General features: G+C 41.7%; 1 protein-coding gene across 3 annotated transcripts in view; it reads left to right on the top strand.

Annotated features, from left to right (window-relative positions):
• The window catches only part of Col4a6 (collagen, type IV, alpha 6), a 308,693-nt gene that overhangs the window by 224,409 nt on the left and 61,263 nt on the right, over positions 1 to 23,021 (top strand). For all 3 annotated transcript variants that reach the window (XR_003953035.1, NM_053185.2, XM_011247883.3), the window contains 3 exons: positions 15,479 to 15,613; positions 17,194 to 17,238; positions 21,772 to 21,888. Coding sequence is in view for 2 of the 3 variants with exons in the window: in NM_053185.2 (NP_444415.2) it covers positions 15,479 to 15,613; positions 17,194 to 17,238; positions 21,772 to 21,888 (297 nt within the window). In the remaining variant the exon portion in view is untranslated. The remainder of the gene's footprint in view (positions 1 to 15,478; positions 15,614 to 17,193; positions 17,239 to 21,771; positions 21,889 to 23,021) is intronic.

Raw genomic sequence — 23,021 nt, 5'->3', positions numbered from 1 at the left:
GGAGGACTCAAGAACCTTGTCCTGAGTCTTTTCTTTACATATTGCCTTTCACATTCTAGTACAGAGGACTTAAGGATGAGATTTCCAAGAACAAATCAATCAGCAGTACTTGAACTCAGAATCATATCCCTCCTGCCCACTTTGGCCATTGTGTATATATTTTATCTTTCTTCTGAGTTGGACAAAGATCTATATCTTACTTACTTTTATTTTTAATTTTTTAATTTTTATTAGATATTTTCTTTATTTACATTTCAAATGTTATCCCCTTTCCTAGTTTCCCCTCCAAAAATCCCCTATCCCCTACCCCTACCCCTGCTCCCCAACCCACCCACTCCTGCTTCCTGGCCCTGGCATTCCCCTATACTGGGGCAAAGAACCTTCACAGGACCAAGGGCTTCTCCCATTGATGACCGACTAGGCCATTCTCTGCTACATATGAAGCTAGAGCCTTGAGGTTCTCTGTGTTTCTTTGATTGGTGGTTTAGTCCCAGGGAGCTTTGGGGGTACTGGTTAGTTCATATTGTTGTTCCTCCTATGGGGCTGTAAACCCCTTCAGCTCCTTGTATACTTTCTCTAGCTCCTTCATTGGGGACCCTGTGCTCTGTCCCATGGATGGCTGTGAGCATCCATTTCTGTATTTGTCAGGCACTGACAGAGCCTCTCAGGAGACAGCTTTAGCAGGCTCCTGTCATCCTAAGTGAGATAACCCAATCACAAAAGAACACACATGATATGCACTCACTGATAAATAGATATTAGCCCAGAAGCTCAAAATACCCAAGATACAATTTGCAAAACACATGAAACTCAAAAACAAGGAAGACCAAAATGTGGATACTTCGATCCTTCTTAGAAGGGGGAACAAAATACCCATAGAAGGAGTTACAGAGACAAAGTTCAGAGCAGAGACTGAAGGAATGACCATCCAGAGACTGCCCTGCCTTGGGATCCATCCCATAAACAACCACCAAACCCAGACACTATTGTGTATGCTTACTTACTTTTCTTTCTTTTTTTTTAAATATTTTTTATTATTACGTATTTTCCTCAATTACATTTAGAATGCTATCCCAAAAGTCCCCCATACCTTCCCCCCTACTTCCCTACCCACCCATTCCCATTTTTTGGCCCTGGCATTCCCCTGTACTGGGGCATATAAAGTTTGCGTGTCCAGTGGGCCTCTCTTTCCAGTGATGGCCGACTAGGCCATCTTTTTTTTTCCATTTTTTATTAGGTATTTAGCTCATTTACATTTCCAATGCTATACCAAAAGTCCCCCATAGCCACCCACCCCCACTCCCCTACCCACCCACTCCCCCTTTTTGGCCCTGGCGTTCCCCTGTACTGGGGCATATAAAATTTGTGTGTCCAATGGGCCTCTCTTTCCAGTGATGGCCGACCAGGCCATCTTTTGATACATATGCAGCTAGAGTCAAGAGCTCCGGGGTACTGGTTAGTTCATAATGTTGTTCCACCTATAGGGTTGCAGATCCCTTTAGCTCCTTGGGTACTTTCTCTAACTCCTCCATTGGGAGCCCTGTGATCCATCCATTAGCTGACTGTGAGCATCCACTTCTGTGTTTGCGTAGGCCATCTTTTGATACATATGCAGCTAGAGTCAAGAGCTCCGGGGTACTGGTTAGTTCATAATGTTGTTGCACCTACAGGGTTGCAGATCTCTTTAGCTCCTCCATTGGGGGCGCTGTGCTCCATCCAATAGCTGACTGTGAACATCTACTTATGTGTTTGCTAGGCCCCGGTCTAGTTTCACAAGAGACAGCTATATTAGGGTCCTTTCAGCAAAATCTTGCTAGTGTATGCAATGGTGTCATCGTTTGGAGGCTAATTATGGGATGGATCTCTGGATATGGCAGTCTCTAGATGGTCCATCCTTTTGTCTCAGGTCCAAACTTTGTCTCTGTAACTCCTTCCATGGGTGATTGTTTCCAATTCTAAGAAGGGGCAAAGTGTCCATACTTTGGTCTTCATTCTTCTTCAGTTTCATGTGTTTTGCAAATTGTATCTTATATCTTGGGTATACTAAGTTTCTGGGCTAATATCCACTTATCAGTGAGTACATGTTGTGTGAGTTCTTTTGTGATTGTGTTACCTCACTCAGGATGATGCCCTCCAGGTCCATCCATTTGGCTAGGAATTTCATAAATTCATTCTTTTTAATAGCTGAGTAGTACTCCATTGTGTAAATGTACCACATTTTTTGTATCCATTCCTCTGTTGAGGGGCATCTGGGTTCTTTCCAGCTTTTGGCTATTATAAATAAGGCTGCTATGAACACAGTGGAGCATGTGTCCTTCTTACCGGTTGGGACATCTTCTGGATATATGCCCAGGAGAGGTATTGCGGGGTCCTCCGGTAGTACTATGTCCAATTTTCTGAGGAACCACCAGACTGATTTCCAGAGTGGTTGTACAAGCTTGCAATCCTACCAACAATGGAGGAGTGTTCCTCTTTTTCCACATCCTTGCCAGCATCTGCTGTCACCTGAACTTTTGATCTTAGCCATTCTGACTGGTGTGAGATGGAATCTCAGGGTTGTTTTGATTTACATTTCTCTGATGATTAAGGATGCTGAGCATTAAGCTCTCTGCTTCTGCTCCAGTACTATGCTTGCCTGCCTGCTGCCATATTCCATGCCATGACAGTCATAGATTCTCAGCTTTAATACTGAAAGCATAGCCTTAATTAGATGCTTCCTTTCATATGTTGCTTTGGTCATGGTTTCTCATTGCAGCAATAGAAAAGTAAGTAAGCAAATAACACACTACCTACAACAAAGCCACACTCCCTATTTTCTTTTTTTATCAAATAGATCCACTAACTGAGGACCAAGCATTCAAATATATGAACCTATGGGGGCCATTCTCATCCAAACTAACACAAGCACATTGGGAGAATATAACTAACATAGAATCAGGTAACCAACATATAGAATCATGGTTTGTACATTATAGAGATTGATCCATAAACTGATGAGTTCTTAGGGGACAGAATAGATGGATTTCAGTTCCTTTGTGTATTGACATAGCTGTTTAATAACAGTGGCTCTGAATGGCCAGAAAGAGGAATTTTTTAAAAGATTTAACATGCTTAACATCCAGTGTTTTAGATAGAATTTTGCATGGTATCTTGGTGAAAAATTGTCAGCATGACTCGTCATTTAGTAAAAGAGTGGTGTACTGGCTAGTTTTGTGTCAACTTGACACAGCTGGAGTTATCACAGAGAAAGGAGCTTCAGTTGAGGAAATGCCTCCATGAGATCCAACTGTAAGGCATTTTCTCAATTAGTGATCAAGGGGGAAAGGCCCCTTGTGGGTGAGACCATCTCAGGGCTGGTAGTCTTGGTTCTATAAGAAAGCAGGCTGAGTAAGCCAGGTGAGGCAAGCCAGTAAAGAACATCCCTCCATGGCCTCTGCATCAGCTCCTGCTTCCTGACCTGCTTGAGTTCCAGTCCTGACTTCCTTGGTGATGAACAGCAGTATGGAAGTGTAAGCCGAATAAACCCTTTCCTCCCCAACTTGCTTCTTGGTCATGATGTTTGTACAGTAATAGAAACCCTGACTAAGACAGGAACATAAGGTTCCCACATCATTACTTTCTCTCTTATACTTAGGACACGGTCATTTTGATCATTAGATGGAGTACTGGATATGAAAAACACTTTTTGAAATCTAAAAGAAACTCTTCTCCAATACAGATGTGTAGCTTTTAGTTGCAATGCCACAAAGAACTCTGGAACTTCTATTTGTCATCTATATCACTGTGGAGAGCCCTGCAGCGAGCAATCGCGTGCGTGCCGTGAGCAATCACCATTATAAGATGGCGCTGGCTTCCACTGTGCCTAACTAGTAAACAAGCCTTATGCGCAAGTGCAAGAGTGAACTCACGCCTAGTCACTGCCCATCTCTCAGCGTAGTAATGGGGTGATGGGCAAGCAATGAATCAGGAGCTGTCACGCCACATCAGGTGCTGAAACGTCACGCTGCGGGCTATATAAGCAGCGCCATTTTCCCGGTTCGGGGTCTTCCCTCCTGATAAGTAAGCAATAAAAGCTTTGCTGCAGAAGATTCCGGTTGTCCTGAGTGTGTTCTTGCCGGCGGGGACAAAAGCTCGGGATATATCACATCTACTGTGGCTTCTGACTTATCTTCCTTGTGAATTCAGAACTTGATTCCAACTACCCATCATGTAAAATGAAAATAAATCAAAAATGTAAAGTCTTTTCTCTCCAGACCCCACCCCAACTCCTGTCTCCTCTTTGGCCTAAGTATGTCTATCTGGATAGTTTTACTAGTCCACAGGAATGACTGTATAAAGTAGGAGGGGAAGAAGGTAAGAAGAGCTGTAAGTCATCATTTCTTTTATTCAAATTCGTTCTTCTGCTTGTATTAGGGACAGTTCTTCTCATACTGCATTGCCCTTTCTAGCCTTAACACAAGGGGGTGTACCTAATCTTACTGCAACTTGATATGGTTATGTTTGGTTGATATTCATAAGAGGCCTGCCCTTCTCTGAACTGAAACAGGGGAGGATTAGATAGGGGACGGCGGGTAGAGGGGAGTTGGTGGAGGAGGGATTGGGAGAAGAGGAGGAAGGGGAACTGTGGTCAGGACGTAAAAACAAGGAACAAACAAAAACCAAAACATTTTTTCTTTACAAGCAAAAGAAAATAGACAAAACAATTCAATGCTGGCTGGAAAGTATAATGTAAACTAAGTCAGAGTACCACTGGCTTTACCACTTTAGCAGACTCCCATGGATATATGTGCATTGGGGTTAGAACATGAATCTATTATCTGCCTGAGTATGAATATGAATACTGCTCTAGTTCTAAAAGAATAGAGGGTGTTCATTTGCATGAGAACTGCACTGGGATTATGTGAATATACCCTTTTCATGGTTTCCCCCTGAGAGATGTCTGAGTTCTTTAATACATGAGTCATGGTAGAGAATTTCTTTGATTCTACCATACTCCTTGTTAAGAAGCAGTAGTTAGTTGCTGTCTGTTACCTCTCAGTTGCCAAAACACAAAGGTGTCTCTTCAGAAAATGTAGGAAGCCAACATGGGTCCAGATGCAATCATCTCACACCACTCAGTATTAGCCCAAAGATTGTGTAGTAAAGCAATGAAGGATAATTTATTGTCAGAGAAAAATGCTTCAAGTATCCCTTAGCTAATGGACTAGACACACTACAGCAAAAATGTCTGGCAGGTTATATTCTGATGTGATTTTCATTATAGAACCATGGTGTTTTGATAGAAAAACTGAAAGAAAAAACATTGGCTCTCACTTGTAATTAAACTGTATGTTTAAAAATAAACCACATATTTTAGCACTAAGTCTAATCACTTAAAAAACTATAATGAGAATCCTGTGCCAGATCATTTGTCCCTGCCTTTCACTGCTTTAAATTCTGCTCCTTGTTTCATTCAATCTTTTTCTGCTGAAAACTCTTCCTTGTGAATCTTTAGTCATTTAAGGGCTTATTGCCTTAGGAGCCCAATAAATGAGAATTTTGTTTTGAAATTGGACTTTGCTTATTCTCTTTTGCCCCCAAAGCAAAGCTTTGCAAATGGGATGAATGCACAGCTCCTTTTCATATGTGTCTCTCCAGATGCTCAAAGCATCATAGAAAAATAGGACAGATAGTATAACCCATTTAGTTGATGAGAAGACAGAGACCTAGAGATTAATCTTTCTCCAAATCATACAGCAAGAAATTGCAAGTGGGGACTTGAACACAAAACTCATGTTTTTTAAATGGGAGAAGCAGAAGCGACAATCTATGTTTGCTGGCAAGCATTTTAGTTGTAAATAGGCCTGCACAATCATTCTTGAGGTATTCTTCTGAACACTATGCAGAAAAAAAAATGATAACAAATTAAGTAATCCATGTCTTTGCAACAAATGTACTAGTTATAGGTTAACTTCATGCCAAATAGGACCATATGTATTTTCTCATACACACTGGGACTCTTTGTATAGATTATGCATCCATTCCAAGGAATGTACAGACTTATTCAAGCCTTTGTAATACTTGCAGAGGTGTTTATTTTGTTTCTGTTTATATGATCAAATGTTGTTCATATTTACCATTTTGTTTGACTTTTTGGTTCTTTCAATGTTCAATTATAGGAAAGCTGGTTCTGTTTTGATTCCTGATACTGATTTAAGAACTGGTCATGGAGAAGACAGACCTGCAGATTCATCAAGCCATTCACCTCTATCCAGATATTCCCCATGGATAAGTGAGAGTTTGGCATTTAAAAACTAAATACTCCCATTATAAAATAAGCAGATTATGTCTAAATTCCCTCATCCTCTACTAAATTAATATGTAACCATTGGGACACTTAGAGCATCAAAATATGCCTACTAGAGTCTGGTAAACTATCCATTGGCCATAGGCTTTATTATTATTATTATTATTATTATTATTATTATATATTTTCTTTATATACATTTCAAATGCTATCTCAAAAGTTCCCTGTACCCTCCCTCTGCCCAGCTCCCATACCCAACCACTCCCACTTCTTGGCCCTGGGGTTCCCCAGTACTGGGGCATATAAAGTTTGCAAGACCAAGGGGCCTCTCTTCCCGATGATGGCCAACTAGGCCACCTTCTACTATCAATGCAGCTAGAGACACGAGGGACCATAGGCTTCTTAAAGAGGACATTTTGATTTCAGAACAAAAGAAATAATTTATAACATTTAGGTAGTGTCACTGTTTGAGGTACATTTTCTGACTTTATTAATTCTATTGGTACACTTGTGTTTCTTAGTTCTTATTCCAGTGAAAATATTGGGGTGGAGTGAGATAAACATCTTTCATATCAATAAAAAATTAACATTTCCTTCCTGAATACCTCTTACTGTGGGTTTTATTTCTGTACTTGGAGCATTGCTCAATATAGAAAAGTGGGAAAAGGAACTGAGAGTATCGATGGAAAGAGTTGCCTAGCAAGAGTTAAATTTATCATTCTGGGATTTGTCGTTCCCAACATTTCAACATGCTGACAACAGCCAATGGAATGGTTATGTGTCTGTGTCTGCAAACAGAACTTGTAGATGCATGTCTTCATGCCAGGCAGAGCTGGCTCTTTCAAACACTGATTGCAGCTGAAGAACTAGAAGAGAAGTGTTTTCACCTATGCTTTGAGAGCCAGATTCTGATACCTACCTTTTCCTTTGCAGTGACACAGACAATTTGGGAGATTCACTCTTTGATAAATGCCCATCACTGTCTACATACAAAATCTTTGTGCAGTTCTTTGTTTGTTTAGATAGGAAGGGTTATTCCTATTACTGGCTGACAAAATGTGGATGATAGTGATGTTATCAAATCAAAATAGAGCTTTGTGGGTGACAAAATTCTGTATAACCATATAAGGAGGTTTTTGTTTGTTACTATTTGGGTTTTTAATATTTGTATTGTTTTGTCTGTTTATTCATTTGAGTTGGGGTTGCTTGTGCCCCCCCCATTGACCTCACACTACATTACCTGTGTAGCCAAGGATATCCTTGATCCTGATCCTCCTGCCTCTACCTTTCAAGTGCTAAGATTACAGGTGTGCACTAGCATGCCCAGCTAAACTCTTTAGTTGCCAAATATTTCCACCATCCTTCCACCACAGGGATACTCCTTCAGGGCTGCTACTTGAAAAATAACCTTAAAGGGACCTGACTCTTCTCATCTCAATTTGTTCCGATAAAGGAACGTAGAATTGATTGGAAAGCCCTAACACTAGCTCTACCACTGAGTAGCTATGGGACTTTAAAGTCCAATGGTTTACTGTTTCCTGCTTAGTGCTCATAGCCTGTGTCACAAAAGTATTCTGATGACTCAGAGGAAGGGCAGAAATCCTCTTAAATATGTCTGTGCTCGAACAAATATTCATTAATATTTGCCTTATCATATTGTATGGCTAGTCTCTTTGGGCCAGATTCTGTCACGGTTTTCATACCCCAAACCCATACCCTATAACTAAGATAAGAATAAGAATTACAGTTATGAATTAAGGATGGTTTGTGGAATCCAAGCCACCTCCTACCTGCACTGGAGCTTGAGGATCTTTATAGTCCATTCCTCAGGAGCTCCAGGGGACTTCCCTGCCTAGCAATAATTATTCAATCTCATTTTGCCCCTAATTAATAAGAGTTGGAGGAACTTTTAAAATAAATCCATGTGCACATTTAATTTTCTATTTTCGTTTATTTCACAGTTAGGCTTTTCTTCTCCAATTTTGTTTTTAGTGCACACCACACCTTGGATACTGCAGTCCAAAGATGCTGCAGCATCCCTTGCCTTCTCAAATCTTTCAGGCTAGTGCAAAAGCAATTGTTGGCCCTCGCCTCAGATGTTCCAAGACTTCTTAAGTACAAATGGTCCAAACAGGAACTCATCCTCTCGCACCACAGGCTCTCTGTCTCCTCAAAGCAGTGTAGAGATCCCTCAGAGGCCATATCAAGTAAAATGGTAGTCAACCTTTGCACCTCCCTCAATTTTACTCAATAAGGTGAGTCTAAAACAACATCTTTGTCACTTTTACTCTCTGAAATATTGCTCAATGTTGCCTTCTCCACATCTGCAGTCCTAAGAATCTAATGCAGACCATGGAGGTCATGATACCGACGCCCCATCTCTGGCTCTGCTGCCCATACACTTCACTTTCTCTTGCAGCAAAATGAGAAAGAAGCAGAAGTGCATTGAGCCATAGGAATCAAAGGACCCTGGGGGACTTGCTGAAATGTTTGAACTCCTGATCTTCACAAGCCATAGTCTATTAAGGAATTTTAATATGCTAACAACTTAATTCTTAGTGCACATTTATTCTTCTAGGTACTATGCAAAATTATCTTCAGCAGGGGTTCAGCAGTGTAGCCATCATTCCAATAGCCGAGTACCACCTGGGAATTTATTAAATACACATATTTTTAGCCTCACCTAACTAGTCTGAAATGGAGGGTGGGGTGTGGTTATCTGTCATTTATTACTACATTCGGGTGAATCTGCTGCATGCTAAAGAGTAAAAACCATGGGTTTCACTAATTATTTTGCATAAAATCTGTAAGTACCCTGTGAAGGAGACACTAATTTATCTTTATTTGATATAAAGATGAGTAACATGAGGTCATCCTTTGTGCCATCTTCCTACAGTGATGAAGAGGGGATGTGAACCCAGGGATTTTTTTTCTTTTTTTTTTTCCATTTTTCATTAGGTATTTAGCTCATTTACATTTCCAATGCTATACCAAAAGTCCCCCATAGCCACCCACCCCCACTCCCCTACCCACCCACTCCCCCTTTTTGGCCCTGGCGTTCCCCTGTACTGGGGCATATAAAATTTGCGTGTCCAATGGGCCTCTCTTTCCAGTGATGGCCGACCAGGCCATCTTTTGATACATATGCAGCTAGAGTCAAGAGCTCCGGGGTACTGGTTAGTTCATAATGTTGTTCCACCTATAGGGTTGCAGATCCCTTTAGCTCCTTGGGTACTTTCTCTAGCTCCTCCATTGGGAGCCCTGTGATCCATCCATTAGCTGACTGTGAGCATCCACTTCTGTGTTTGCTAGGCCCCGGTATAGTCTCACAAGAGACAGCTACATCTGGGTCCTTTCAATAAAATCTTGCTAGTGTATGCAATGGTGTCAGCGTTTGGATGCTGGTTATGGGGTGGAACCCAGGAATTTTTATTCTGAATCTTTGTCCCCTTAGCTACTATGCCAGGCTGTCTCTCTAAATTCCAAATCCTTGCATTGGAAGCCAATATAAGGATTAAAATGTAGCTTATGGACAATAGTAGACCTTTTAAGACCCAGAGTTGCCTGCATCTCTTTCCTTTTTCATTTTGCTCAAGCTAAGTCTGGCTCTTGCCCACAAAAGTTGATTTGCTACTTTCTGCAAACACATTGTTCTCTATATTTTGAATGCATTCGCTACCATATTATTAAACCTTTCCTTATGTCTCTAACCTCTTGCTGGACCACACATCTCTGAATTCCTCTGGCATTCGTGCACTACAAGTTTTAAAGTTTATGGCATATGACTTTATCCCCAACTACTTCTTACGATGAGCTTGCTCGTTCCCAGGAAGCAGGGTGGGCCATGTGGTATGTTGTCTTATATATTACCATTTCATTAACTGCACATAGATACATACATGTTTAGTTCAGAACTCTGTCCAAGATGAAGACTGTTGAATTAATTTGGGGGTGGGCAATGCACAATTGTTTTCAAGTCACAAAATTATAAGTACCACAAATGGAAAATCTGTTTACTACTTAACATCTTCACCCAAGTGCCTGGCATAGGGTAGGTGCTGAATAAATTCACTGTTGTGGAAACAGCAACCAATCAATATAGAAAAAAAATTTCATTCTACTTAGAACTCAGAAAACAGAAATTACTCATGATGTAGTCACTACATATTTTTATAAAAACACCCTTTAAAGTCTCTAAACATATCACAATACTGTGTTTCCAACTGTGTATAGTTGATATTGGATGAACTTAGACAATTCTCTTTTTCTCAACCCTGAACTGGGTAACTCCTGGGTCTTAGGCAGATCTATTTTCTTTGGTCCTTTGAGAAGTCCTTTCTTGACTGCAACTGTGTAGACTTCCCAAGAAGATACTATCCTTTCTGAGCCACTGGCTTCTCAGTATGTATATTCATTCATTAATTTCTCCATCCACTCACCAAACATTTATTGCCAAGCACTATGATGAGCCATGGACAAGTCTATGGGAAGTAAGGCATGAGTCTCAAGGAGCTCATTTTACCTTCAACAGGGGGTATTGACATATAATCTATAATATGTAACACATAACCTTACCATGTTGTGGGATGGGAATAATCATGGAGAACTTCATGAAGAAATTTATATCTTTGCTAGAACCTGGAAGATACGTAGGAACTAGCCAGGACAACTAAATTCACATATAAATGCAATGTGTCAGGGTTTTCAGAAAGAAAACAAAACAAAACAAAACAAGACCGAGGATGATAAGCTAATGTAGAAACACCACACACAGAGGAGAGATGAAGTCCTGACGTAAGACTATTGGGATAGAGACAAGCACATATGTTTGGCTTATATTTGAAGTTGGATTGAGCATCCTTGCTGGTGATGAGTTGGATGTGAGAAAGGAAGTGATGTGGAGATTATTGGAGGATGGGATTGCAGAGAAAACAATAACCCAATAAGCTCTTGTTGGAGTTGAATTGGAACATCATAGTGCAGGGAACAGTCAAAGCATTGGCCATAGGCTTACAGCTCATTCAGAGAAGAAATCTAGCTTAGAGGTTCACACTCAGGGGTGTGTATTAAAATGCAGCTTGTGTTGCTTTAGGCTAAAGAACTAGCAGACACTGAGGACCCCTAAGTCTGCGAGAACTAGGACACAATCTATAAGGAATGAAGAACTGGTCTCTGGTCTCACAGATGTGGGTTGTCAGTAGACATACTCCATCATCCCCTGACACTCCCTGCAAAGGTTTCTCAATAGCATCCATGCATCTTTCAGTCAAACTTCAGATTGACAAGCATGAATTATTCAGTCCTAACTTCCCCCACTCTATCATGAATGATACCTAAAGAGTTTTGTTCTAGGTACCAGGTATGTTTTATAATCATTGCCTCACTAAAATGCTAACAATAATCCTACACAAGGGTTTGGTATCATACCCAAACCCTTGATATTCAGAATCTCTAAGAAATTTGCCTAAGAATACAGCTAGCATGGCTGTGAGGGGCTCTGAATCCAGGGCCATATATCAGCACTGCTGCACCTCCCCACCTCCTAGAATACAGCTGGATCCTCAAGAAGGCTGCCCTCTTCCTTCCCCTGCTTTGTAAATATCACTTGCATCCCTGGCTTAACATTTTGTTCTCCATTAAAGGACAAGGCTCCCCTTGGGAAAAGTAAACCTCAAAGTCGTCAATCATTCAAGCCTCAGTGGGAATGAGTTTCAGATTCTTAGGAACACATTTTAATTTTATGAGAGAGGACCACTGGAATCTTGAGGGAGGGATAATAAGGTAGAAGTACAGCAAATTATGCAGTCAGATTCTTCCATCGATTTTGCCAACCCACCTAGTTTTGGGTATGTGCTTCTAAGATTCTTAGATGCTGTTTGTGCATATTTCTACTATGTTGTAGGTACCTCCATTAATGGGTCTGTTACCCTAGTTGTTTGGTTCTAATCAAAGGTAACCTTACACTACACACTGACTCCAAACCACCATGATTAGGAAGAGATAGCCAGCTTGAGCTGTGGTTGTAGACCTGTAGTTCCTGGCCTTGGGCACAATTTTGAACCCTTGAGAATTAAGTCCTGCTGTGCACATTAAAAAATATTGAGCAGATGGAGACAGGAGAGCTTGTTGGAACAATGTAGAGGAGTCCCTTCTGCCCTGGATGGGTCCATCTGCCAAAATAAATGACATGTATCAGGGCATGGCATTAGTCCAAGCCCATTGAAATTCTGTGAGCCATCCAAACAGTGATGGGGCTTCAGATTGGGTCTGTGATTGGACTTAGAGAGAGATGATGATGAGTGAGCATCTGGCTGCTGTAGCCTTCTGATGGGAACAGTCCCAGGGGAGGCTCCATGGTGAGAGGAAGACAGCCTCAAGGACCCCCTAGGACATCTGCCACAGAGAGACCAACAGGACCTAGCACCAAAAGACAATATAGTCTCATGCCATTCCTACTAACTATGTGACCAAAAGAAATCTTCCTTTTCTCTCAGCCTCCTCCACCCAGTATAAAATAAACTCTGGGCAAAATGGTCTCCAAGGGCCTTTCCCTGCTTGAACATTCTGTGACTTCTTTGACACAGGTTTGATTTCTCTTTCTCTGTGTGAGAAAAGGTCCACCCACCCACCTGTTTATCTGCAGTCTCTGTGTTCTCACACTGACCTCTGCTGGTCATATGGGGGAAAAATGCAGTATATCATGTCTGCAGGGAAAACAAAACAAAATATAATGCAGTCTATCAATGATTCAGTATGAAGCTTAAGTGTCACACCGAAACTCTGCACTGGAGATGAGAGCGAGTGGAAACCAAAGCAATGCTAAGCACAGATCAAGACATGGCTCTTTTTCTCGGGGCTTCCTTCATCTGTTCCCGGTGCTCTGCGCCACAGTGTGAAAGGATTTCCATGGGTAGCAAGATTTCTTGTCTCAGTGCAAGACAAGGCCTTGGCACCCTGCTGGGGAGGCAATTCAAGATAAGCCTCCAGACACCTACCAGACAGGGCCCTGTGCTGAAATCAACATGAGAAATTTCCTTCCGGGCTGCTGACATATCCAACCAACCTAAACTACCTGAGACCAGCCCCCATCATCTTTGTTTCTCCAAGACATACCTTCCCAAAAGCCCCTTTTGGATTTGTTTTTTAATCTCATGGGTTCTTTAGATGTCTTACATGCAACTTTCTGTTAAATTTAGCGTGCCCACTCAGACAGGAGAAAGAAAGCCGTTTTCTGAACCATCTCCTGGTGGACCAACTCAGAGTTCTATTACTGCCATCTTAGCATTTCACAAGCCTAAGTTTCCTAGTTTACCCATGCTGGTGAGCTTGTGTTCAGAAATATAAGAACACAGAAGTGGATGGCGCTGGCCCTTGTGCTCACACTGGGTAATGCTTGAACTCCCATAGCAGTACAAGCAGAATGGGAACTGGGTCACATGACAACCAGCTCTCTTCGTAGCTGTCAAGCAATTTATCATGTCTATCTTCCCTTTATGGAAAAAACCCCTTTTGGTGGGTCCGAGGTTTGGGCCAAACATTCTGTGGTCTGACTGGATCTTCTCTGTTAGTAGCTCCAGCAAGTCCACCGTGTCTTCAACCTCTCACCAAACAGTCCCCTCCGCCAACAGCTGATTCTTATCTGCTTCCCTTGTTCCTGCCTCATGCAGGCTGCCCCAGTGTCCTGATGAGGCTCACATGTTCTTTAGGATGCCGCCTGAGGAGTTACAACTCTAAACAGTGCTTTCTGCCCAGCTGCTTCTCCAGGTCTGACCACACCACGCCTTCAAGTTTCCTGCCAAACTCTCTAGGCCCATTCCAAGCTGAAGTTCACTTGGCCTCCCCAAGTAGCCGTGACTCCCCAGCCATGGGCCAGGTGTTGTGCTCCATAGGCCTTTCCACTGTGTGCCTAAGTGCTTGCTCCCTGCGCCATGTGAACGGAAAACTCTTGAGTGATAGATGGTATTGCAGAGTGTTGCATCTCCTTGGGTAGAACATTGTTCATTTCTTTGCAAGAGCTCTAGGGCTTCATGGGCCTGATTGACACTGCAAATTATATCCCGAAGGATCAGCACAGCTGGTGGGAACAAATATTGCCAGAACATAACTCTAAACACTGTGTTTAAGGCGCTGTTTTCAGCCTTTTAAAGTGTAAAGCTTGAGGGTGATTGGAAAGGGCATTTCCGTGGGCTTTTTCAGAGTTTTCTCTGAGTTTTAGGAAATTATGGTCACTAAAGGGGTGGGGAGGTGGGACTGGAAGCATTTATGCAAACTTGATTTCTACCAGATACCAGGTTCTCAGATAGGTAGTGCACATGGTTTTCACTTTTCAGCCAAAAAGAAAAAAAAAAGTCCCTATTGGGATAATCCAGGCTGTCTGCTTTGTACCTACTGGGATTAATTCTCAGTCTCAGTCAGTCAGCTTGAACTCTCAGACTTAATTATTACGGACATTTTATAGCCAAGGCTTTCAAAATCTTCAGGCTGCTCACTCCTGCTACCATAACTGATACCTAATAGATATTCTCAGGCTCCTTGTGCTGTACACATTTGGGTACTGTGCAAATAGAAGGAGGGGCTGAAAGGGGGATAGGAAGGAAGAGTGAACAAATGAGTGTGGGGGAGGGGTCCCTGTAAGTATTTAGTGCCAGGTATAATGATGGAGTCCTGGGATCAGCTGTAAAATCAAGATGTATTTTGAAGAGTTGGGCAGTTTCAGTGGTCACTGTTCTCTGTCCTCCCCACTGGGGCAGCATTCTTTAGACACAGCCATTTCTGAACTTCAGTGCAATCATGTGGTTGGCCATTTGGATGTGACTTATAAAATGCCATGATGCTCTCCAGTGTTCTGTTCGTTCACTATTTTGACAATCTGATGGATGGCCTGGCATTAACTAGGAAGAGGACAGTCTTATGCAGCCTGAATAACTAATCTCCTAAGAAGTACAAAGTTGAAGGATCTTGGTGCACATGAATCTTATTAAATGTGCTTATAAAATGTGTTCTATCCAAATAAGCTTAACGGCCCCTAAAATAGCCCTTTCTGATCCCTGTCTGGAACGCTGGCATGCCTCACAGATCTCTAAGCCAAAATTATTTAGTCAAGTGGTGCCTGTACTTTGTACATGAGAAAATTGGAAATGTTGATGTTAAATCTTCTGTTGACTAAATTTCAGTCTTTCTGTCCATCTTTAGGGGCACCCTGGACCAATTGGAACTCAAGGTCCAGCCGGTCCGGAAGGGTTTACTGGTCCAACTGGTTTATCAGGTTTGAAAGGAGAAAGAGGCTCCCCAGGCCCTCTGGGACCATATGGATCAAAAGGAGATAAGGTAAGGAACATCTTTGATGCAAGGGTGGAAGTACAAAAGTCAAATGTTCCCTCTCAGTTCTCAGAGGAATAGTGTTGCTCCTAAATATCGCGGTGCCAGGGCACACATTTTAAGAAAAGCTGAGCCAAAGTACAGTGTGTACTAGTGTGAAAGTGTCTGTGAAATATAATATGGTGTACAATTGGTATACAACATTAAAGTAAAACTATGAAGAAAACAGAAAGAAAGAAAGAAAGAAAGAAAGAAAGAAAGAAAGGAAAGAAAGAAAGAAAGAAAGAAAGAAAGAAAGGAGGGAGGGAGGGAGGGAGGGAGGGAGGGAGGGAGGGAGGGAGGGAGGGAGAGAGAGAGAGAGAGAGAGAGGGCATGGTGATGCACATCTCTAATCCTAGCATTCAAGAGACAGAAGTGTCAAGATTGCCACAAAGTTCAAGGACATCCTGACCTCCTCAATAGGTATCAGGTCAGCCAAAATCCATAAAAATGTCTATCTCAAAGAAAAAAAAAAAGAAAGGAGTGACTGGTGGGCAAGTGATGGAGGAAGCGTTTCTGGAGATTCTCAAAGAAGGCAGACTATCAAGTAAATATACTGGTTGCTTACGTGACAAGTTGGCTCATTCATGTCAAGTCATGGGGATTTGAAATGGGCTTGGGTGGAGAGTCTGATGAGCTGATCAGTAGAGATCAAGCATACAACAGAGGAGACTAACAAGCAAGAACTAACAGGCAAGATTTAGAAACAACCTGGCTCATAAATATAAGGGAATGCACTACCAAACAAGAATGGTAATAACATGATGACTAGCCTACTGAATTTATCAACTCAGTTGAGATGCTCTGTGTATTTTCATCACGTCCTGTTAATCTCATATTTTAGGGAAGGGATTGCCACACTAAGTATAAGGTAGCTGAAGTATAACATTTATCTGGGCACATGAGGTTGAAGGCAATTTTCTACTCACAGATGAGGTAGATGGCAATTGATGAATCACAAATATTCACATCTTAGGAAAGGGAGCCATTGCGTAGCATGTAAGGACCCAAAGAGTTGTGCTTGGGAACAGAGTGAACCAAGAGGCTGCAGGTGACAGGCCTTAGCATCAAGAGGTTGTGGTGGCCCTGGTTCCTGAAAGAAGGTGTGACTTGTTTGAATATGTCATTGGCTTAGCTTGAACTGCCTTTTGTGGATGAACAAGAATTGCACTTGTCCCCTGATAATAAAGGTAGAGTAGCTTAGGACCTTTATCTGAAGGAGCAGAATAGGGAGAAACTATTTTGTTAGATTTATCAAAGCCCTTCTGTTGTTATACAGATGTGAAGACTGCCTGTAATGCTGAGTGTTAAATTTTAGGGCTTACACTACACTGCTTAACACAAGAACTTGTCTCAGAACATAAGCATGCTCAAGACCATTCTTAGAACAACTCCTTAGACTTGGGGGTAGGAAGTATGGCAACATGACATGAAGAAGGAGATATAAAACACCAACAACTTAGGTCATCAAATCCAGTCACCAAATCTATTGACCCTAACAGGCATCAATTTGATTGCCATACACATTTCTCTCTCTTCTCCTTTTTTAGGGTCCCATTGGAGTTCCTGGCTTTGTTGGCATCAGTGGTATTCCGGTAAGTGTGTACATGGAAGAGACTTTAATATCACCTTTCAGGTTCTGTCTCCTGGCTCAAGTACTTTGACCTTACATACTGTGTGTGTGTGTGTGTGTGTGTGTGTGTGTGTGTGTGTGTGTGTGTGTGTTGTACAAGTAGGCTGAGTGTCATGCACTGAGATAAAGTGTGGTGAGGTGAGAAGAGCAAGAGTCCCACACATTTTGATTCAAGTAGCCCTTACTCGGATGGTTTAAGAGAAGTGCCACCAGGCATGGTGGCACACACCTTTAATCCCAGCACTTGGGAGGCAGAAGCACTTGGGAGGCAGAAGCAGGCGGATTTCTGAGTTCCAGGCCAGCCTGGTCTACAAAGTGAGTTCCAGGACAGCCAGGGCTATACAGAGAAACCCTGTCTCGGGGGAAAAAAAAAAGGAGAGAAATGCCATCTATGAGAAAACATCTATATCTTAGCCTAAGTAAGCTAATACTGGGCAGGGGTGGGGACACTGAGCGGAATTTCAGCCAGGCATAGAGGGACTGCCTCTGAATTGCGGAGGCACATTGAAGCATGCATGTACTCATTACAGGAAAAGTAAGAAGATGCACAGAGTTTGAATGAAATACATTTTATTTCAGTAATGTGTTCTTATCAGCCTTATTGCCCTTCAGAGGGGACTACCCTTCAGATAATTTGGTTGATGCTTGTTTGTTTACCCTTCCAGATATCAGTGGTGGATTGGAAGCTTGTAACACAGCCCCTTTCCAAATTCTATTCTGCCCAACCACTTAGATTCCCCATGTGTAACCTATATCCACACTTAACTGATGGCTTCTGGTTCCATGGTAACTGTTCACCAACCTCTGAACTTGTTAACATTGGAGCTTACTGGCTAGTTCTTTCTGCTTTTGTCTGTATTTATCCCATAACCTGGGTCATGTTTGTCTACAAGTTTTTCTGACTTATTTAAGAGACCAAAAAGGCCATGGACACTTAGACTATACAAAGAGGAAATCTCCTTCACCTGAGGGAGACTTTAGCTTGCCCTCATCCTTCTAACAACCCCTAAGAGGTCCTTTTGAACCCTATCAAAGCACAGTTGGAGATACTGTAGTCTACCCATTGTCTTATGTAATGCTATACAACCTTCTGGTATCAGTAAAGGTGATTCAGATCTTTCTTGTTCCAATCTCTAGGCAATGTCTTGAACACCTGCTATGTGCTCATACTCCACTATGAGAATATACAGCAAGGATATAGTTTTGTGTTTATAGATACTATCATCTGATCTATTTTTCTCTCAAATCTAGTAGACATTTGTAGATCTGGAGAATAAAAGACCCACTCTTTTTGTGTTTCTAACTTGAATCGAGTCACCCATAAAATAACACATTTTATTCAGCTGCAATGTCAAGAAAATGTCCAGAAATAAGCCAATTGGATAATTGAATGGACAGGGATAGCCATCCTTTTTTGACATTCACCTATTTTCTTATGACCTTGTTTCTATGCCTGCATGAGAAAGAATCCCTGCCCAGAGTGTGCCTTCCAGGTGCAGAAGATGAGTGTAACTGCTAAACTGGAGGTACCATTACCCAATCATCCTACAGACCTGGCTAGGTGAAAGATGCACAGTGATTGGAACTTGCACTGTTACTATGCCCTCCCCCTATTCTCTCTTTTGGGCTGGAACTGAGAGCAAGTAAATCTTGTGCTGCCTAGGCTGCTTCTAAATCTAGGCTGGAACCAGTCCTTAAGTCCAGATGGATGCTTCTTATGCCTCAAACTTATGGCCAACGCAAGCATTGACCACTTGTCTTTGTGGCTTCATTGCTTAGGGGAAAGAGTTGCAGCTCTTCAGTATCCTCCAAATAAGCTGGCTGCTCCCCAAAAGACACACCCATTCTTAGTCCTTTCATTGACCAAAGGTTGTCTGTGCTTCCCCTCTTCCAACTAGCCAAGAAGTATCTGTTGTGTGCCTTTCATTTATTACTTACCTCTTCCTTCCATCTTGAAGCTCTTAGGAGTCTTTGATGTGTGGTTCACTACTCTACTTCCTTGATGCATACAGTTCCCTGGTCCTGATTGCTTTGTGTGACAGTTTCATCTCTGACTCCTAAAATTCACAGATAAGATCTTCTGTTTCCCTCCCCCATCCCTGAGGCCCAAGAGTCCTGGAAATCCTAAAAGAAAAGTTTAAAGACCTGACTCAGAGTTCTAATACCTGCAAAAGCCAGAATTCTCCGACTGATGGAGCTACTTCAGACAGAAAAGCACAGAACCTACAGGCCTTTTCCAACTAATCAATCTGTTCAACTTTTAACATCACACACTTAACACTTCATCTGAAAACAACAGATTCTGACACATCTTACTAAACTGGACCACTGTGAAAATCAAGTTCCCCTCCTAATAATAGCCAATCATTAACACGGGTCACTGGTTTGGGTCTCCAAATTCCAATTTTTGCTATTATATAGACAATTTCAAAATGAAGTCACTTTCATGATAGCCCAGTTAATTGCACCAAAGGTCATAACAGTCAATAAAGAGGGCAAGCAGGGCTTGCCTACCAGTAGGATGTTCAATATCAGCACAACAGACACTGGGGATGGTACAGCTCAGGGCTTTGAGATATCCCAATTGTGTGTTAGGGCTGTTGGCATTATTTATAAAACACTTTCATTTAAAATGAGTTGAGCTTGGCGACTCTAATTGGAGAACAGGAGGAAGGATTGTAGCCTCTAAGGGGATCGGAGCTCCACAGAAAGACCAACAGAGACAACTAACCTGAACACTTGAGACTCTCAGAGACTAAACCACCAACCTAAGAATATACCCAGGCTGGACCTAGGCTTTCCTGCACAAACCAGCCTTATAATCTCATTTTCCTATGTTTTCAGGCAACTATTGGGTATCTTAGACTATATCCCACATGACTAATAGAGGTCACACTATCAGAAGAAGGTCTCATTTACAATATTCTTATATAGAAAATGTTATCAGAGTTATCGGAGGTAAACAGACTACTCTTACAAATGTGTGAATCCAGACAACTAAAATGATGGCTTCAGTTTTGCAGGGGAAATGGGCGGCATACTCATGCCTTGACTCTTTATTACCAACTAGCTCGGTTAGTCCCATTGCCTGGGAAGAGCTCCAGCCCTGTGTTTTTGCTGGCATAGCTTTTCAGGTTGAGGTTGGATCTTAAAACTAGAACAAATTTCCTTTCCTGGTTCACAGTTTGAGGGGTAGATTTTTGTCTTATGTTAGATCAGAGTAACCTCAGAGCACATGTCGTTTCTTTGCTCATGAAGCTAACTTTCCCTTTTTTTCATTTAAGGGATGTATTTTGCTTCTGTTTGCTATATCCAAATCACCAGCATCACTATTCTTCTAGTTTAGGGCCATTGTTAAGTAAAATAGTTATGTTCCACATGTACTGTGGAACTGCTGTGAAAATTGATCTGATAACAAAGATAACTATGTAGTGACTAATAGGCTGGTAGAGAATGTAGCATAAATATTCATAGATGTGCTGGAGAAGGGGATGATTTACACTGCAGGTAGGATTGAGTGGATTGACATTAATGTTCATTATACTACTCAGCACAATGTGTAATTTAAAATTCATGAGTTATTTCCATGGATAAGGAGGGACTACTGGTCATTTGAAAGGCTCATTTTGAACACATGATATGTTTCCCTCAAATTGTTAAATATACATTTTACCCTTTGAAAGTATATTTAAGGGAATGTAGAAGTCTACCTACCTTTCATTGACCTGTCCAGATGATCTATTAAGGTCATCTATTTGCACCATGGCCCACATACAACTGGCTTTTACTAGATTGAAATATTATGTTCTCCAATTCTGAAATACACTGAATTCAGATGAGCTCTATGAAAATGCTTTTGAACTCCCAAGCTAAACAAATGCCCTGATAGTGAATGTGGAGAAAAAGAGAAGAGATGGATTCTTAACTGAACCAGTTACCTACCATGGGATTGTGACAAACTGAGTGCAAGTGAGACTGGCTAGTTTTTGGCCAAGCAGCTTTCAGTAGAGGAAGTGCTGTGGGAACTTCCTCCGCTCAGTTGACCAAGATCAGGCATCTGCTCCCATGCAGAACTTCCGTTCAGAAAGCCATCCAGCTATCTGTCTGGTCTGAGGAATCTCAAACCTTGGCATGGTTCTCTATTGATAGCAGTTCAGCTGCCAGACAGCTAAACCCCATTTTAGTACATCTCTATATTCAGGGAAGGTGAAATTGTAGTGCCTTGACTATTGTATGTGTTCAAGTTTGAGCCCTTTAGTTTCAGCTTGGATATTATTAAAGCACCAGTTGTCTTTTTGAGTGGGATAACTCAAGTTGTGATCTTGGCAACATATGTCTGAGCACAAAGGAAACATTTGAGAATGTACAAGATGAAGCTAAGGGAGTAGACAAGGAGCCAGAATTTAGCAGTGTACTTGTCTGTTCTCATTGTGAGCCTTTTAAATTGACTAATAATCCTGTGGCTGACTTGATCCCTTAATTTTTCTTTGAACAGGGCCACCCTGGACAGCCAGGTCCAAGAGGTCCACCTGGCCCAGATGGCTGTAATGGAACTCAAGGAGCTGTTGGATTTCCAGGCCCTGATGGCTACCCTGGGATTTTAGGACCACCTGTATGTTACCAGATCTTTGCACCTTAATGCAAATGCACCTTCAAATGTGTTTTTGTTTGTTTGCTTGTTTGTTTATCTTGAAACACCATTAAGGCCTTGTAGACAGCCACTGTACTACCTTGCCCAATGCAAGAGTTTATACGGATGGCACCATAACAGCAAAACTCTTTAAAAGTGCCAGTTGAGGGGTGCACATGTTAAATGACTTTAGGTTACTTTCTAATGCTACCTTGGGAATTGTCAAGATTGTTAAAACAAACAAATAAATAATAGTTATAGCACATTTCCGAGCAAAGCATGCACTTGAGCTATTTGGCATTTTGCCTATCAGGTAACATTGGGATATTCCAGGGCTGGAGAGATGGCTAGCGGTTAAGAGCACTGACTGCTCTTCCAGAGGTCCTGAGTTCAATTCCTAGCAACCACATAGTGGCTCACAACCATCTGTAATGAGATCTGATGCCCTCTTCTGGGGTGTCTGAAGACAGAGATGGTGTACTCACATATATAAAATAAATAAAATCTTTAATAATGGGAGAGGATATTCTTGGAAGACCTTCATGTGATCATATGCATATTAACCAGGACCTAAAGGCATGATGAACTTGGTTTATACCAATAGTTTCCTGACTTGAAGAATAACACATTTCAAGCTCACTATTCATCTAATTTGGAAAAACCTAAATCTATAAGAGTTGTCATGTGAGGCCATTTGAAACTAGAAATCATACAACCAATTATACAGATCTCATAGTTCTCTGAGTAGCCTTCAATGACCAAGTTGTGGAGTATAAGAATACATGCAAAAAATGACACAGAGGATAGGCAGAATACAAGCCCCAAACTGCCCTAAAGGACCCTGCCATCAATGGTCCAGACCAATAAACAGCAGAGAGATAACAGGGAAAGCTATAGTCCTAAATAATCTACACAAGTCTTAAAGGCTCCTTAATGCTGCCATGGCAACAGAAAGGGGAAGAAAATAGACAATGAAGCCAGCAAAGGAGAGTTCCACCCCAACAAATGGAATAAAGACCTTGAAGTAGCAGACATCCTCTGAAAGAGAGAACCCCAGAGTGGAAACCTAAACCCAGCCTGAAACTTTACCTTAAGTTTTAATAGAAATGTGGGCA

Source organism: Mus musculus, chromosome X, assembly GCF_000001635.26.
Source record: "Mus musculus strain C57BL/6J chromosome X, GRCm38.p6 C57BL/6J".
In the NCBI taxonomy this organism is placed as follows: domain Eukaryota; kingdom Metazoa; phylum Chordata; class Mammalia; order Rodentia; family Muridae; genus Mus; species Mus musculus.
Note: the sequence above shows the minus strand (reverse complement) of the source record. Positions and strands in the feature narration are given on the sequence as shown.